The sequence below is a fragment of the Euprymna scolopes genome, chromosome 30 (genome assembly GCF_053919585.1).
Source record: "Euprymna scolopes isolate OS-2025 chromosome 30, ASM5391958v1, whole genome shotgun sequence".
Lineage (NCBI taxonomy): Eukaryota > Metazoa > Mollusca > Cephalopoda > Sepiida > Sepiolidae > Euprymna > Euprymna scolopes.
Window position 1 is genome coordinate 3802510 of NC_136511.1, and position 19194 is coordinate 3821703.

Here is a 19194-nt window from a genome sequence, read left to right on the forward strand (position 1 = left end):
AACACAAATGCGAATTAAATTTAGATGAAATCAAATATTTAGGGCAAATAATAAATAAAAACAGTCGACACCCAGACCCGGAAAGATCGACAGCAATTAAAAACATACTGGCACCACATAACGTGACGACTCTACAGAGCTTCTTAGGTCTCGCAAACTACTACCAAGTATTTATTAAAGGAATGCACGACCTAAGAGCTCCGCTTAACGAGTTATTAAAGAAAGAAACACCATGGATATGGAAAAAAGAATGTCAAGACGCATTTGAGAAAATTAAAAAGACACTGACGTCCGATATATTTTTAACCTATTACGACCCAAAATTAGAAATAAGTGTTGCGAGCTCGTATGCTATAGGAGCATGTATACAGCATATCCTGCCAGATGGATCGAAGAAATCTATAGCTCACGCCGCAAGGACACTACTTCCGGTAGAAAAGGCTTACTCTCAAATAGAAAAAGAGGGGTTAAGCATTATTTTCGCCGTGACGAAATTCCACCGTTACCTGTACGGGAGACACTTAAAACTGGAAACAAATCACAAGCCTCTAGTGACAATCTTCGACTCAAAAAAAGGGCTTGCCCGTATATACGGCAAATCGCCTACTCCGTTGTGGTACGATGTTGCTAAATTATGACTTTCAAATAAAACATCTGGATTCGAAAAAATAGGTCATGCGGATGGCCTATCAAGGCTTATACCGAAAATGGAGGAAACCCTTGAAGAGTCAGTAATTGCAGCTATACGTTCCAATTATGAGGAAAAAAACATGGTGGCGAATATAATAAAAGAATTACCAGTCACGTTAACCGATATAATAAGGGAGGCTGAAAATGACGATGTCATCACAGACACAAAGAAAAAATAAGTGGAAATGATGAAAAAAACGCAAAGCATATTTTCCGTATGCAATGATGTTTTATTATATAGTGAAAGAGTTGTTATCCCGAAAACCTTGCAGAAAAAGATTTTACGTGATTTTCATACAGGACACCCGGGTATAAATAGGATGAAAGCACTTATGCGGAGTTACGTTTACTGGCGTAACATGGATGTGGATATTGCACTAACAGTAAGCAAGTGTAAAGGTTGTGCGTTGGCCGCTAAGGCACCACCGATAGTCCATAAACCTTGGAAAAAACTGATATATGGTTACGCATTCATATAGATAGTGCTGGACCGACCGAAGGACAATACTACCTAATCGTAGTATATAGTTTTTTTCCAGATGGCCTGAAGTAAAGCGTTTCAAGAACCCGACGACAAATAACACAATAATTTTTCTGCATGAAGCATTTGCACGTTTTAGTGTGCCAGCCATTATAGTCACAGATAACGGAACACAATTCACATCAAGTGAACACGGCCGTTCCATCCTAGCTCAAATGGATTAGCGGAAAGGTTCGTAGACGCGATAAAACGTGCACTTAGAAAATCAACAGGGACCCCGACGGATAAAGCATTACAACAATTCCTGCAAATGTACAGGATAGTTAAGAACCCAAATACACCGTCGAAATTATCGCCATCAGGATTAATGTTTGCTAGAAAAATAAAATCACCATTTGATAAATTAATACCAAAGCAAGCAATCGTCCATCAAACTACGCACACATGACGTAAAAGGTTTAAATTTGGTGATCGTGTATATTTTAAATGTATGAAAACTAATATTTTATATTGGGAGTTTGGTCCGGTAGATAAACGTAACACAAAAACATCAAAATCAATTGAGAAAACGTCATATAAAAGACAACGAACATGACAAAGCTGATGAAAAGGAAGATCCAATTGATATACTATACGAAGCGTTTGATATCGAACCACCACAAACCATGCCCGAACCGAGAAGATCGGGAAGGAAAAGAAGGTTTACAGAACCAATTATAATGAACCCCAAGAGGAAAAGATATTGAAATCTACACGACTTCAAATCTTGGGAGGGGGGTGTTGTGAAGACGCCCACTAATTAACATAGGCGGGTGAGTGAGATATATAAAGGTATCAATCACCAATACCGGGAGAATTCGTCAACGACGGACACATAGGCAAGACGCCTATGTTGCCTCCAGTAAGACATGCAACACGCCACCTGCCGGAATATCTCCAACGGAAGTATATCTGAAGACATGTAAATATGTATATAACTTTTCTGCCTAATATATTATTGTATACCTTTACACTTTATAACCACCATCATAAAATGCTGGTTCAGAAAATGCTAAAACTAACAGATCTCAGCTCCGCACAATATATATAATCTGCTAACAAGTTTCTGTACTCTGAAAACAGGAACATTACATTCTTTGAAACTCTGAGGAATAAGGATATTTCACCGACCCCTCTTTTATTGGAGGTATTCCGTCGAAAAATAAATTTGTACATGTAAATTCCTAATTTACAGTTTTCATTTATAAGTCTCAATAGCAACTGTAAATTTTAAGCTCTACTTCGCACTGTCGTGTCGAGTGTTTTTCTGCTTGGTTGGGATAATATAAACATTAATATTTTTATTCGACTGAAGTTTACTTTTGAATTTACCGTGTAAACTTCCCCTATTAATTAAATGATTGTGTATGTGTGTGTAATATATATATATATATATATATATTATTTTTTTACTATAATAATTAAATACCTACAAACACTAGTGTTTCATCCTTCCGGGAATCTTCAGTGCAGGGTGTCACGATTAACACCAGTCGACAGATTCGAACCCGGCAACAGGTGCCATCTCTGGCTGATTATCAAAGGCCGTATCCATTCGGCTACCATTAACCGCGAGAAATAACGCTGAATTTTACCATTTTTATTTTAAAATATTCTTTACGTCAGTCACAGTGATCTAATCGTTATACGATGATCTATACTTTTGTTTCAATAAAAATAGCAGCGAGTGCCGGAGCAACCGAAAAAACAATAAATCAAAAAATAGCCGTTTAGGCAGACTCCAACCTGAAACGCGAATACAGGGAAAAGCTAACTTGCAAACGACTTTACCCACCCACTGCAGAAATAATAACGTTTATAAACATTAACGTGTTTGAAAAGTTTAAGATCAAAATGGAATTCCTTTTATTGACTTGTTTTTGCTTTGTTTTGTTTTTTAAGGTATTTTTTCGCTTGCTTTTTGTTTTTCGTAAATAAAAAAATTTTCGATTTATTTCTTTTTGTTTGGGGGGCGGGGGTCAATTCTCGGAACGCTCAACGATTCTATATAATCGTTTCAAGAATAAATAAAACAAACAGATGAGATATTTTGAGTTTATTCGTGTTTTTGTTTGTTTTTGTTTTTTTAGTTTGTTTTTTTTTAATATTTGGTACTCTTGCATAATTTGACCTGTATTGTCGGGAATCCCCGTCAAGCATGGATCGGGCGAGATCGGCAATCATCGGTTTAAGCCGAGCGTTGTTGAAACGTTGAAACGCTAAATCGACTTTTTCTTTTTTATTTCTTTTTTCTTTTTACATAATGTTTTTAGTATTTTTTCGATGGTAATAAAGGGGTTATTTTCTGATTATTTCTTTATTTTTTGTAATTCATTGGCGTTTGATTAGCTAATAACAAAGCGCTTTTGAAATAAAAGCAGACGACTTTCGAATTGTAACAATTGTAAACACAAATGCTTACTAAAAAAAAGATCGTGTGTTAAGGATGGTTTCTCCTGGAGATACACAGGTTGACAGTGCAGACAATGGATATCCTTGCGCACGGGATCGTTTTTTGCGCGATCCAAGTTGAAGATTCCAACAATAGCAAAAATCATTTATTTATGGGCGTTCGAAATGGTTACACTTAAAAATATGAAAAATAGGTGAAGGGAATGCGGTATTATATCAGAGCACACTTACACATTTCTTTACCCTATATCCTCCCTCGTTGTCGTCGATGGCCGTTCAACAGTCCACCGAAGTAAAATTTCTTAAGGAAATATCTTTATCTCGAAAAAGTTCTTCCACCAGCAATGAACAGCCGTAAAGAATATAAATAAATAAAAAATATTGAATTTTCTTGAAAAAAAAAAAGAAATTTTTTCTGTGCTTTTATCAATTTACACTATTCGTAAACATATTTTTACGTATTTTCTTTTAAAAAAGTATACATATAAAATTTCTCCGCCTCCCCCCCCCCAAAAAAAAACTTGACTGGACAAAAAGTCTTGAAAAAAAAAGACTTGGTGGAAAAAAGTAAAACTTTCCTCTTTTCTTGAAGAAAAAAAAATTCTTTGTAAAATAAAAATATATATAAAATAAAACAAATAAAGATATGTTCAGTCCTTTAAAGGTAGATTTTGCTATTTGTTATTTTTGATTATTTACATTTGTATTTTTTTCGTTTTGTTTGTTTTTAAAGCGTCTGTTACAACGCCCGGCTTAAACCGATGATTGCCGGTCTCGTTCGATCCATGCTTGACGATAATTCCCGAGAATCCATGTAAAATGTACCGAATATTTAAAAATAAAGAAAAACATCTTTCTGTCTACACGAAGTGTTTTTTTCACGCTAGAAACTTCTTGCAGTTACCAATTTGTTTTATTTGGGAAGAGTTTATTTTTTTATCTTTAAACTTCGGAACGTATAAAAAAACAAATCAAGGGAAATAACTTTACCCGATTTATAAACAAATCTATGTCGGAAATAATAATTCCAAATAAATTAAATTAAATATATTATCAATATAATTGTTATTTAGAGTTGGTGAAATAACAATCTTAAATAGAACACTTAAAATAACTCTCTCGCTAGAAACTTAAATTAACATACAGCTATTTAGTAAAATCGATTTTCCGCAATATAATAAACAAATGAGGTGACCTCTTAATCGTATATTGTTTAAAGAATCATATAATATATAAAAATAAATGAAATATTAAACTAATGGACATTTTGTATATATAAATTGTGAACTAATAAATAAACACACAGGAATAGGAATTTATATATATAGATATATATATTTAACACATATATTTTTTTCTCATATATATATATATATATATATATATATATATATATATATATATATATGAGTGGCTTCCGGGTCTTGATAAGTGGTGACCACCGTGTAATATATATATATATATATATATATATATATATATATATATATATATATATTACACGGGTCTTGATAAGTGGTGACCACCGTGTAATATATATATATATATTACACGGTGGTCACCACTTATCAAGACCCGGAAGCCACTCAGGGATAAGGGTTATTGCAAGTACAGTACGCTAGTGTGGAGATTTAATGAAGTGTTTACTTAAGGGGGCAGTTCATTAGGAATTTGTTTACGTTGGACTTGAAGACATCCAGGTTGTAGTAAGGTGGGAAGCAGGCACACGGAACAGAGTTCCACAGGCGTGCAGTTCTAAGAAAGAAGCTTTGTTCATGGAATCTACGTTTCGATTTAGGCACAGATAAAGAGTGGGGAAAATTTTTGACGGTGGATTCAGCTAGACGGGTGTTTTTCGTGAAAGTTTGGCGAGGGGCGACCAGAGATTGGAGTTCAGACCAGCACCTGCCATGGAAATAACGATAAAAAAGGATATTCTCGCAACGTCTCTTCTGTGGGAGAGAGGTGGCAGGGTAGAGAAAGGGCATCCCCCACTAAGTCACGAAGTCTATTTTGTACTCTGTCAAGGCAGGATAGGTTGTTTTTAGCAGCTCCTGTCCAGATATGGCAGCAGTATTCCATCCTTAGACGTATTTGGCTTTTATATAGATAGAGAATTGCATCAGTAGTGAGATATCTTCTGGAGCGGTAGAAGGATCCCACCATCTTTCCATCAGGAGTAAAGGACAAAACCAGAAGCTTGTAAAAATATGGGGCTTCTCCTAGACAAGAGCCACCATTTCAATTGATGCCAGATGGGGATCAGAGCGTAGGAGTTTGGTTTTAGATGCATTAAAGGTAACCAGCCACGTCTTCCCCCACTGAACCACGCGCTCGAGATCAGAGGAGAGAGAATTAGAGAGAACTTTGTCATTTACAGCCTTTGATATGTTGCCGTAGATGATCGTGTCATCAGCATAGATGTCAACGAATGATTTAAGTATGTGTTTAGGGAGATCATTGATGTAGATCAGGAAGAGAGTTGGACCCAGGATTGACCCTTGAGGGACTCCAGCATTAATACTGCAGGCCTCTGATTTTTGTCCATCAACCACTACTCTTATGAGCCTATCAGAGAGAAATGATTTAATGATTGAGAAAACATTTCCAGTTATACTGTAGTTGGAAATCTTGTGAAGTAGGCCCTTATGCCATACCTTATCGAAGGCCTTATCGAATGCCTTTGAAGGCCTTTGATATGTCAAGAGCAATTGCCCGAGAGAGGAAGCCTTTATCAAGAGATTCACTAATCCTGTGAGATATAACCGTCATCAAATCTGCGGTAGATCTTGCAGAACGGAAACCATATTGTGTGTCACTAAGAAGGTTATTTCTGCTGAGGTGGTTGACTATTTGCCTATCTAATATAGATTCCAACAACTTACTCATAACACACAGGAGGCTTATTGGTCTGTACTGAGAGGGAGATGACTTATCACCTGAATTCTTAAATACAGGGCATACTGATGAGATTTTCCAGGGAGTCGGAAGCACTTCTCCTTAAGGCAACACTTAAACAGTTTCGTAAGTATTCCCATTCAAGTTCTGGTTGTAGCTTTTTTAACACTATAATTGGGATGCCGTTGTTTTACTGGAATTAAGATTCTTGATTAGCTTGGCGACCTCATGCACAAATATTTGTATGTTACTTAGCGTGTTCTGTGTTATAGGAGGAAATATGGGGAGTTGATGGCCTTCGTCGCATAGGGTAGAATTATCTGCAAAGTTCTTTGCAAATAGTTTGGCCTTGTCTGATACTGACGAGATGACCTATGGTCCATTGATAATGGTTGGGATAGAACGCCCACTTCTGTTCAGGATCCTATTTGTTATTTGCCAAAACTGGTGGGAATCAAGCCGCTGATCAGCTACCTTGGATTTAACAGACTGGGCATATAGCTCTCTTGCATTTTTTATTGCTCTTTTACAGTGGTTGCTGGCGTTCCTGAAAGCAGCTTTATTCTCAGTGCATCTATTACGTTGGTAGTTATGAAAAAGGTGATTTCTGTGCGCGATAGCAGCAGCACATTCTGGGGAGAACCATGGCTGTTTGTTAGGTTTTTGTTGGAAGTTTTTAGACTGTATGAATCCGTTTATGCCTACAATTAACCATTCGGTCAGATCTGATACTATAGAGGACACATCCGTGTTAAATATGGAATGCAGAAGTAAATCAGATATGAATGTACGGAAGCTATCCCAGTCAGCCATAGAGTATCTGTATACAGTACGGTGGGGGGTACGTCTGGTGACTTATTACATTTAATTTTTATCTTAACTGATACGACGGAGTGGTCGGAGGATCCTAGAGGAGAATGAACGGAACATGAACATAGCTCAGGGGAAGTTGAGAGAAAAAGGTCTAGGAGGCTTGCGTATTGACCTGTAGTATCGGGCACACGGGTGGGTTCGCGAACAATCTGAGTGAGGTCATAATCAATGGCAAAATCATGACAAAACCTCCCCTCATCGTCTGTCTTATTTGAATGGGTCAGCCATTTCACGTTATGGACGTTGAAGTCACCACAGATATGGATGTTAGCCGAGGTATGTGCAGAGAGCATGTGGTCTATTTTTTCAGGTATGCTCTTAAAGATAGTAACTCAGCTGTTATATATATATATATATATATATATATATATATATATATATATATTCATGAATTTTTTGTTGTCTTATAGCTGGAATGGTAACGCCAAATTGTACTTTTGATTCTGATTTTTGTGGTTGGACACATGTGGAAATTTTACCCCCATTAAAAAATAACACATGGACACGTTGGAGAGGAGAGAGTGTAAACTACCGCACTGGGCCTGTAGTGGACCACACAATTAAAACATTTGAAGGTAAGTCTGGGAACGTTTTCCTGCCCCCTCACACACATACACACACACGCACACACACACATGTATATATATATATATATACACATATATATATGTGTGTATATATATATATTATATATATATATATATGTAATATTTTTATTTATATAGACAAATATTACATAGACGCTGCACTGAACATGCTAATGCTTCGGAGCAATTGGTTTATTAAAATACCAAACGTTCCTCATCAGGCGACAGAAATAAAGTTTATTTTCTATTTAAATCATCTGCTTCGCAAATGAAAGCAGTGAAACGTTTTTATTTATGAAGATAAAATATTAAATGGCTTACTTGAAGTGGGAGAGGTGATGCTAACTGACATTATAGAATTAAAAATAGAAGGCAATATGGGGAAAGTGGATGTCAAAGCGTAATAAGATAAAAGTGAAGGATAGAGAGAGATAAAAAGAAAAGGGAAGTTACAGCTTAAAAGAAAAAGAAAAAAGAAAAAGAAAAATGCAAAAGAAAAGAACCGGAAGATTTAAGGACCACGTAAGGTGTCAGAATATTTACATTACATTGATTTAAGAAAAGGGGAGGGGTGAAAACAATATGCCAAGTTTACAAGCATTTAAAATAAGATGTCAACGAAAGAAGACGATGTAAGAGGAAGTGTGGATAATAGGGAGTTATTAGAAAGGGTTTGTAATAAGGGTTACACATAAATATTTGCATATAGACCGCAAACGTCAAATCCTTCGAACATTGACCACTTGACAGCCAAATTGTCGACCAAAAACTTATTAAAATACTTGCCCTATGTCTGAATACACTTTATGTAAAATTTCAAATTATTAGACCAAAAATTGGCAGAGAGGTCAAATTTCCTTTAAGTTTTACCCCAATTTTGACCCCTTAACATTTACTGTTTTGGGTTCAAAAAGATTAAACAGTTTGAGCCATGTCTAAGTAACTTACATCTAAAATTTCAACTGTTTAGATCCAAAATTTGCGGAAGAGTTTTGTAGAGTTTTCAATGGTCAAATCGTTAAACTTTGACCCCTTGACAGCCAAATTTCGGGCCAAAAACCGATTAAAAATATTTTCTTAAATCTCAATACCCCTTATGTCAAATCTCGAGTCTGTAGACTGAAAATTGACAGAGTACTTTCGTAGGGAAATGTACACACACACACACACACACAAGTTCACTTTTATAGATATATAGATGTATGCATGTATGTTTTAACTTTGAACTTGGTATCACTTCCCTACACTGATGATGGCAAAAGATTGCAAAAATAAAACTCAAGATGAGAACTGTAATCTTCTTAATCCAAATCATAAAACCTTATCTCAAAAAATTCCGAAACATTGAATGAATTTGTTTCGTATTTTTTTTTTCTTTTTCTTAGGCTATTACATATTTGTGAATTCCTTCCGAAATTATCATTCTGTTGCCAAAATCCGGTCGCCAAAAATTTCCCCCGGAACTTACTGTCTCTCATTTTGGTACCACATGCACGGAAGGGATATGGGTTCTTTGACGGTTAACCTGGTACGGAATGGAATCACCTGGAAAATCCAAAGCCTGAAAGGCGAACAAGGGAACGAGTGGAAAGAAATGAGAGTCTTAGTACAAGCCCCAGAGGGAGGACAGGTAAGTCAAGACAGAAAAACAAAAACATCGTTTACAAATGAGGTACCCTTTAGCAAGGTTAAAAGACACTCGAGGATACGGTTTAATGGGATTGACGGACTTTCAGCTTTAATGTGATTAATACTAGCAGAAGAATTAATGGGTTTGGTTCCATGTCGGGCTTGCACATAAAAATATACAGCAAATAACGCTTAACAAACACAAAGGGTCCTGTATATGACATTAAACTATATACGATGGTGAGGCTCCAGCTTGCGGGCTTTGGGGAGTGTGGAGCCACCCTTTAATTGCTATTGCTCCCAGGTCCACTCTGACCCGGAGTGGTAGTACCTGTTAGGGTCCCAATTGTCGGTTAAATAGAAACCGACTTGAAAAAAATATATATTCTATTAAAAATTGTTCTTCAAAATCACTGGATTCGACATTAAATAACCTGAAAAGGGTTGATATGCCGTAAAACAAAACCAAACACAAACAAGCAAACACAAACAAAGTAATTTTCTACCGAGCTGCATCATTTGTAAGTGTTGAAATGGATTTTGAGATTTATTATCTCCGAATCTGGTGTCGAAACTGCGATTCGATGGCCCTGTTTATCTCGAAAGACAATAGATAACCCCTTTAAGGGTAGTTGCGCGTGAAATTGTGAAGTAAAGGTTTTGCAATCTCTAGCTAATCCCTTTCTGAATCTGCACTGCTCGAGTACATTAGCAAGGAGAAGTGCTATACGACTGGAAACAATGTCGAGATAAGCGGAAAACACATACAACACCTGGAATTCCCAAATGGTCACCCATTTTAGTAATGACCAGGCTCAACATTGCTTAATTTCGGTGATCTAACCAGAACCGGTGTGTCAACGTGATAATGCCCTATCGTCACTATAACTTAGCCAAATACGAGTAAATATAAAATGGCCGTCGATTTTGTTTAGAGATGGAGACTTATGATTAAAAGATACTAGCTGGGTGGGGCGCACGGCATTGCCCGGGCGGAAAATACGCTTAAATATAGTATTTTAATTTGTCCAGAGTCGTGATTTCAAAAAAAAAAAAAGAAAAGAAAAGATATTTAGGTGCCCTCAGCTAAAATCGAAAGCTGGTCACGTTGGCACTGTACCAACGTGACATGAATATGAACGGATTAAAAATTAAAAATAAACTAAGATGAATGTACAAAATGTTTAATGATTTTTTTCAATTTTAACCCATTTTAACCCCTTAAAAACAATTTTAACGCATTTTCAACCCCTTAAAAACAATTTTAACGCATTTTAACCTATTAAAAACAATTTTTACGCATTTTAAATCCCTTACAAACATTTTTTAAAATCATTTTAACCCCTTAAAAACAATTTTAGCGCATTTTAACCCCTTAAAAACAATTTTAACGTATTTTAAGCCCTTAAAACAATTTTAACGTATTTTTAAATCCTTAAAACCATTTTAAACGCATTTTCAACCCCTTAACACATTTTTAACGCATTTTTAACCCCTTAAAAACAATTTTAACTAATTTTTAACCCCTTAAAAACAATTTTAACGCATTTTTAACCCTTTTAAAACAATTTAAACCCATTTTAACCTCTTAAAAACAATTTTAACCAATTTTAACCCCTTAAAACAATTTTAACGCATTTTTAACCCCTTAAAACAAATTTAACCCAGTTTTAACCCCTTAAAAACAATGTTAACCCATTTTTAACCCCTTAAAAACAATTTTAACCCCTTGAAAACACTTTCAACCCATTTTAACCCCTAAAAAACAACTTTAACGCATTTTTAACCCCTTAAAAACAAACTATTTTAACCAATTTTACCCCCTTAAAAACAATTTTAACGCATTTTTAACGCCTTAAAAACAATTTTAACTCATTTTTACCCCTTAAAAACAATGTTAAGCTGCTAAAGACCCATAAATTAACGGCTCGTAAAAAATCCAATCATGTAAGGATCCTAGGGCCACTCTTTTAGTTTAGTTTCGGAGAGATAGAGTTGGAATATATAGAGACAGACAGACATATAGCCCTTTATATATTTGATGTTAAAAGTGGCTTAATATTCAACTAACCACAAAGTCCATTCGTGTCAACCGGGTTTAATGGTTATTTAAATAAAAAAAATTTAAAAAAATTGTTTTAGGAATGCTAATCCAACAAGTACACACAGAGTCAGCCATATTGGATTTTTACTCTCTCCAAAACATATCGACGAAATAAACGGCTATTTGTCTGTCTGTTTCCTATTTTCAAACTCTATCCCTTCCGAAAAGCCAAAAACAGCCTATCATGCCTTGACAGAGTACAAAATAGACTTCGTGGTTTAGTGGGGGATGCCCTTTTTTTTTTTTTTTTTTTTTTTTTTATTACATTTTCACCCCAAACAAGGCACATTGCCACTTTGGTGTAGGGGGCTACTATCAGGGGAAACATCTACTGGGGTACTATGTAGGGATTAGGGCAGCGAGATGTTGGTTCACGTTGCACTTGAACTTATGCATGTCAGTACAGTTGGGGAAGCAGTGACCCGGAATGGAATTCCAAAGTCTAGCAGTTCTGGGGAAGAAACTACTGGAGTAGAAGGATCTTTTACATCTAGGGATCTCTACAGTGTGGGGGTGGGATTTTGCAGCTTGTCGGGTCTGTCGAGGGTGTTCACGTCGTGGGGGCGCAAGTGCTTACAGTTCTTCAGAGCATTCACCATTATAATACTTGTAGAACAGGCAGAGGGATGCAACGTTTCGACGATGGGACAGAGGCTGAAGTTTTGATGCCAGTTTAGGGCCTATCAGATTTGCGACTCTCTTTTGAACCCTGTCAAGGAGCGAGAGACTAGTAGCCGATGCACCGGCCCAAATATGACAGCAATACTCCATACATGGGCGAATAGTGGCCTTATAGAGGTACAGGATACTTTCGGGTGTTAAAAGTTTTCTAGCGCGGTAGAGAGAGCCCACCTTCCTTGCAGCGGCCCTGGCAATGCCCTCGATGTAACTGTTCCAACTCATGTTTCCAGTGAACGTTAGGCCAAGGAGCTTGAAAGATGTACTCTCAGATAAAGAGTCGTTGGCCATTGCTATAGGTGGTAGAGAAGGTTTCTTGTAATTATTGAATGAAACCAGTTTTGTCTTTTCTCTACCCTGCAACCCCTCTACCACAGAAGAGACGTTGCGAGCCTATCCTTGTTTTATAGTTATTTTCATGGCAGGTGCTCGTCTGAACTCCAATCCCTGGTCCCCCCTCGCCAATCTTTCACGAAAAACACCCGTCTAGCTGAATCCACTGTGAAAAATTTCCCCCACTCTATATCTGTGCTTAAATCAAAACACGGATTTCATGAACAAAGTTTCTTTCTTAGAACTGCACGCCTGTGGAACTCTGTTCCGTCTGCCTGCTTCCCTCCGGACTACAACTTGGATGTCTTCAAGTCTAATGTTAACAAATTCCTAATGAACCGCCCCTTAAGTAAACACTTCATAAAATCTCCTCACTAACGTAATGTACTTGCAATAACCCTTATCCCTGAGTGGCTTCCGGGCCTTGATAAGTGGTGATCACTGTGTAAAAAAAATAAAAAATAAAAAAAATAAAAAGTCGCAGAGCAGCGCTAGGGGCTTCAAATTATTGGATTTTTTTACGGACCTTCATTTTATGGGTCTTTAACCGGTTAAAATAGTTTTTAAGGGGTCAAAAAGGGGTGAAAATTGAAAAAAAAAATCAATATACATTTTGGACATTCATCTTAGGTTATATTTAATTTTTGATTTTTGATCGACTTATATGCGTGCTACGTTGGTGCAGTGGTAACGTCACCAGCTTTGTGGGTTTTGAATTCGGTTTCGATTCTAGCTAATGACACCCAAATACTGTATTTTTACTTTTGAAATCACGACTATAATATATAAGAAATCCAAACAAAATAAATATCATATTTAAGCGTATTTTACGCCCGGGCAATCGAACAAGTACACAAATGGATCAGCCATATTGGATTCTTACTCTCTCCAAAACATATATATCGACGAAACATATTGAAAAGATCAAACTTTGATTGTTTGGGTGTGCCATTGAGATCGACAAAGGTTTGTTTCTTTTAGTCCTTTGTAATGTTAGCATTTCTGCACTAGTGCGTAGATACAACACTTTGGATTTTCGGTTGGATAGGCAAAATAAATGCCGATGCTCAAAATGTACAAAACATTTTGGCTCCTCCCTTTACTTAAAAATTCACCAAAACAAAAAAAAAGAAAACAGGAAATTAACCAATTTTAATGAAATCTTCAGTATTTATCAAATAATGATCACGCAATATAACGAACGCTCTATTTTTTTTTTATCTTAGCGGAAGTGTATTATTTTGTTTAAACAAAAATAACTTTACTAAAGTTATGGTTTTCAGAAGTAAAAAAAAAATGAATGAATTTATTTTTGCTTTTTTATGAAAATAAAGTATCGTAAATTGTAACAATTTAAAAAAATTAATTTTTACATGAACATTACGAAGAAAAGCCCCTAAACACCCTATTAATAAATTCGATATAACGCTAAGAAAAAATAATTTCTCGAACCATTAATATTATCATTGAATTAAGCATTGTTTATTTAATATTTTCACACAAAAAAATTATGCTTGCAAATAATAGTTCTACATTTTTTTTAAATTACAAGTTTCGCATAATTTTATATGTAAGATTTTAATATTTTCCTTGCTTGCATGAATGTGAAACTTTCGGCGTAACATAATTTTTATATAATCTTGAACAATAATTTTAAAAAAATTTAATTTAAAAACAGGAACATAAAAAATAATAAAAATTAAAAAATACTAAAAATTATACAAACGTTCAGGATAGCAATGTACGGATACACGTCTGGGGTGGGGCAGACCCCCCTCCTTCTTCTTTGAATCACATGACTTCATTTTTAGAGAGCCTTTCGACTGGCTGAAATTTTGGGCTTCCGTATATCCGTGTTTACAAAACTCCCATTTGTTGCGATTTTGCGAAAGGCAGACTCCTTGATTTTTTAGCTTATTAAGCTATTTTCTGTACAAGTTTTTTTTTTTTAATTTAATTCAATATCTTAGGACTTTGTTTTACTAATTATCTTTGAAATAGACCCAGAAAACTAATATATATCTTTTAAAGGATTTTACAATAAATTAATTTAACTTCAAAATTTAGCTGAATTGGTTAGCTCGCCGTGAAAATATTTTTTATAACTTTTTTTTTTTTATTCACGTATACAAATATTTTTGTTCTTTTAAATACAATCAAAAAGTAGTCAAAAATTATTATGGTAAATCGGCTTTCAAAACTAGGTCCCCCTATTTTTATTCGTCCATTTTTGCTCGTACCTACGGTTGGAGCAGTTGAAAAGCAGACAAACATTCCTCAAAACATTAATTTCCAAAAAAAAATGATAAGTAATCCACTGACTTTGTCAGCATTAAACAGAAATGAACTAAAGAAGGGTTTAATCGTTATCATCTGAATGGAAATATGGTGAACCACTCATAATCATGTTCGAGTAAGGACTGCTATAAACAATTGCAAAACGTTTAACGTAAATGTCATTTGTACAAATAAATGATTATCAGGGGAGACCACTCGTCCTAGACTTATTTCCCTTAGTATTTCCTGAAACTATCATTTATTGAATTGAATATTTTAATATTATTTTCTTATGTATTTATTAGATTAATTTAAAAAGAGAACTAGTCAATTAGTTGTACTTAGCCAGAGTTGCACAATGGGATTACATTGTTTTTTGTTCAATTCTTTTTATTGTTGTTGTTGTTTTCAAACTATATAGCAGCGTCGTTCTAAAAGTAATGGCAGGTATTTATTCCGCCCGAATGGATCAGAGATTTTTTTTTTAAATTCCATATTCACCCCAAACAAGGCACAGTGTCACCTTGATGTAGGGAGATACTATCGGGGACATAAGTTGCAGAGATACTATGTAGGGAGATGAGCAGCAAGATCTCTGCTCACATTACATTTGAACTTCTGCATGTCAGTACAGTTGAGGAAGCAGAATCCCAGAAGGGAGTTCCAAAGTTTAGCAGTTCTGAGGAAGAAACTATTGGCGTAGAAGGCTTTCTTACATCTAGTGATTTCTACTGTGTAGGGGTGGGATCTTGCTGCTTGTTGGGTTTGTCGGGGGTATGTACGTCGAGTGGGTAGAAGTGTGTGTAGCTTGTCCGGGCATTCAGGATTGCAAATTGCATTGGTATTATGACTGAACTTATGCATTCATGCCCTGAAAGTTTCATCTCTCTCTTACAGATATTGACGGTGTGTGAGACTCTAAGAAACCAATCTCTGTCATGGACATGCGTCAGAAGCAGAGATGCGTCATTAAATTTCTCCATGTAGAAAAAAATTGAACTGATCAGCACCTGTTAAAGGTTTGTAAAACTGATGCAGCTGTTGTCAGCACCCTTAGGAGATAAGCTCGTTGATTTTTGAGAAAAGGTAAGTTTATTGCTAATCGCTCAAGGTGCCGTTACCAGGAAATGCCGACAGAGCTCCCCAGGTACGTTTTGCAGGTCAGAGTGCCCCTCCTTGGGGACGCTGATTTCTCAATCCTATTTTCCGATCTTGGTGTCAGAGTTCTTGCAGTTGAAGAGAACTAAATACCTTCCCTAGGCAACAACGGACAACCGATTTCACCAATGGCGTAAACTCTGTTGACTTTGATGTCGAAAATAAATAAATAAATAAAAAACGACTTATAGTTTAAACTAAAATTAACTTAAATGCTTTCAAATACCTTTTAAATTTCAAAGATGAAATTCAGAGTATAAAAAAAACAAAACAAAAACAAAACAAAACTCTTACCAAAAGATTAATATAGCTTACTGTTTTCTGAAAAAACGAAATGCATTCTGGTCAATTTAATTTTCAAATGGATGTGTAAAATGTGTGTTTTAGTATCTATGCTGCTGTATGTTTCATTCACTCATCCTGGCCGAATAATAACAAAATACTAATAAAATAGACCGAGGAGTGAGCACTGGCCAGACCTCCACTGTATAAGTGCGAAGAGAACTAGGACATTGGGGAGGCTTGTTGCCACTCAAATACCAGTAAAGACCAATGGCCACTGCCAATGAGAAATCAATGGCAAGCAGCTGTTGCGATAATGTAGATTTATTGGCAAATGTTATCAAAAGAGGTGGAGAGTACTGGAAGTCTGGGGCGTGTCCTGGCTAGGAAAAGATTTGTACATTGTCCCAGTCGCAGTAAGGATAGAATAGAATGTGCTTGTTAAGATAGAGTCGACAGGTTGATTTTTTTTTATATGTTCTTTTAAGGCAAAACAACATTACGCATTTTACGGGTATGTCGTAAATAGTAGTATATCCAAAAATTATGAAAATTCATCGTCAACAACTGCTTTTGTGTTTTTAGTAAAATAAAATAAACGAAAAAAAAAATATCGCTATAACTCTAAAATGTTAGTCCCTATTAACATGTAATGAAAAATATTGCAGTACGAGTCATGACTGCTTCATCATCTAGTTTATAACATCTAAGAAAAAAAAATACAACTTTACCCAATTTTCCGTAAAAATTACTTTCAACTATAAATAGAATTCTACTCGATAAATTCCAGGGGCGTGACTGTTATTGGTCATACTTGTGATAAAAGTAAAAAAAAAAAAAAAAATGTTTATCATATGTTTAACTGGAATCATCTCAGTCACAAAAATACCACATTCACACAAGTCACACTACTTGAGCTAACATAATATATTTGAAAATTGTTTTTCATTATTATTATTATTATTATTATTATTATTATTATTATTATTATTATTATTATTATTATTCATCTTCACCCACCCGTGAATACCACATTCACACAACAAGTCACACTACTTGAGCTAACATAATATATTTGAAAATTGTTTTTTATTATTATTATTATTATTATTATTATTATTAATCTTCACCCACCCGTGAGACACGAGGTGAGGATTAAAAAACAAGCGCCTAAACAACGTGTGTATTCTGGCTCACAAAAACTTACCTTAGCAACTCGTCGGAATATCCCGATAGGAAATTAGCAATATAGTAAAAAAAATAAATAAATAAATAAATAAATAAATAAAAAAATTAGTTAAAGCCTGCGCGCGTGAACATCTAAGACTACATAGAATACTAACGAATGCAAGGCCATCAACAAGAAAAAGGAAATGGCCCCAGCTGTGTTGGACTGATTGTCGAGAACGTATATTCAGCTGGTCTAAACGACAATAACATCACTTTGTTGAGGTTTTTAATTTGTTAGAAATCCGGAAAGTATTATTTGAACATTTTAATGCATGGTTAGAAAGGGAAATACATTTATGATTAACAAGGGGAATGAATTCCTCTCTTACTGGAAGGAGGGGTTACTTCCCCTGGTTAACTTTCGCAACCCAAATAGCTAGGTGTGTCAGAAAATTTGTGAAAAATATTGAATAATTACACCCTCTGTCTCCCCAAGCTTATAACTACTCGAAAAATGTAATTCAAGCCCTAATTATTTTTCAATTAAAGGAGCAAGGACTAAGATTCCATTAAAAAAAAAAGGTGATTTAAAAAAAAAGGTCTTAAACTTCGGACTTTACAGGTAAATTTCTAAAAAACACTACTTTTTTGTTTTAAATTTGAATATGTTATTTATTGATCTTTTATCTTCAATTTGTGATATATAACACTTTGGTGGGTAAATCAATCATTTACTTTTTAATAGACATTTCAAAATGGTGTGTGTGTGGGGGTGAATTAAAAAAAAACGTTTGTCTAAAATATTATATTCAGTTTATTGGAAAGAGCATAAAATTTCACATTGATCCTGAAAATATCGTAAAAATAGAATCAATAGAAAAAATTTGATAGATTTTTAAAGTTTAAAAATTGAAAAATACCGAACTCGTAAAATTCAATTAATTTCATTGTTTTTTTTTTTAAATAAAAATAATATTTCTATTACTTTTTATACACTTTAATAGTTTATTTTGGAAGTATAAGCCATAAAGAAAATAAACAACCCACTTTTAAAAGAGAAATTACGAGTTTTTTTATATTTTATTCGCAGTTTCGTGTTAGGGGTGTCAAAAATTCCTACAAAAATTCGGATGGACCTACCGCATAGTATATGAACAGTTCGTTGGCAAACATCAATGTATGCCGTTTTAGGGTTTAGAATGCTTTTAGGGCACAACCTAATGAAATAAATAATTCCATACAAGTTTCTGAAATGACGAACACAACAACTTCATAAAATGTAACACAGAAAAGGTTTATTAAGGAGAATGTGATATGTTCCCTGTCAAAAGCTGGACTCCGGCTACCTGGTGCTATCGCGGTAGTTATTCCCGGTGGAATCGTCGATACCGTTAGAAATCACCAAGGTGGAGAGAGAGAGAGAGAGAGAGAGAGAGAGAGAGAGAGAGAGAGAGAGAGAGAGAGAGAAAGAGAAGAAAAGGTAGGTCCGTTCTGTTTGGTGTCTCTCTCAGTAAGGACGAGTTCTTATTCCTCAAACCGGATGCTGGCCGATTTCCTTAGGATCAATGCGCCGTACTCCTGAT

General features: G+C 35.3%; 1 protein-coding gene across 1 annotated transcript in view; it reads left to right on the forward strand.

Annotated features, from left to right (window-relative positions):
- The window catches only part of LOC145254575 (zinc metalloproteinase nas-6-like), an 83101-nt gene that overhangs the window by 37345 nt on the left and 26562 nt on the right, over positions 1-19194 (forward strand). The window contains exons 9-10 of the mRNA XM_080113183.1: positions 7804-7968; positions 9366-9610. Of these exons, the coding sequence (XP_079969309.1) occupies positions 7804-7968; positions 9366-9610 (410 nt within the window). The remainder of the gene's footprint in view (positions 1-7803; positions 7969-9365; positions 9611-19194) is intronic.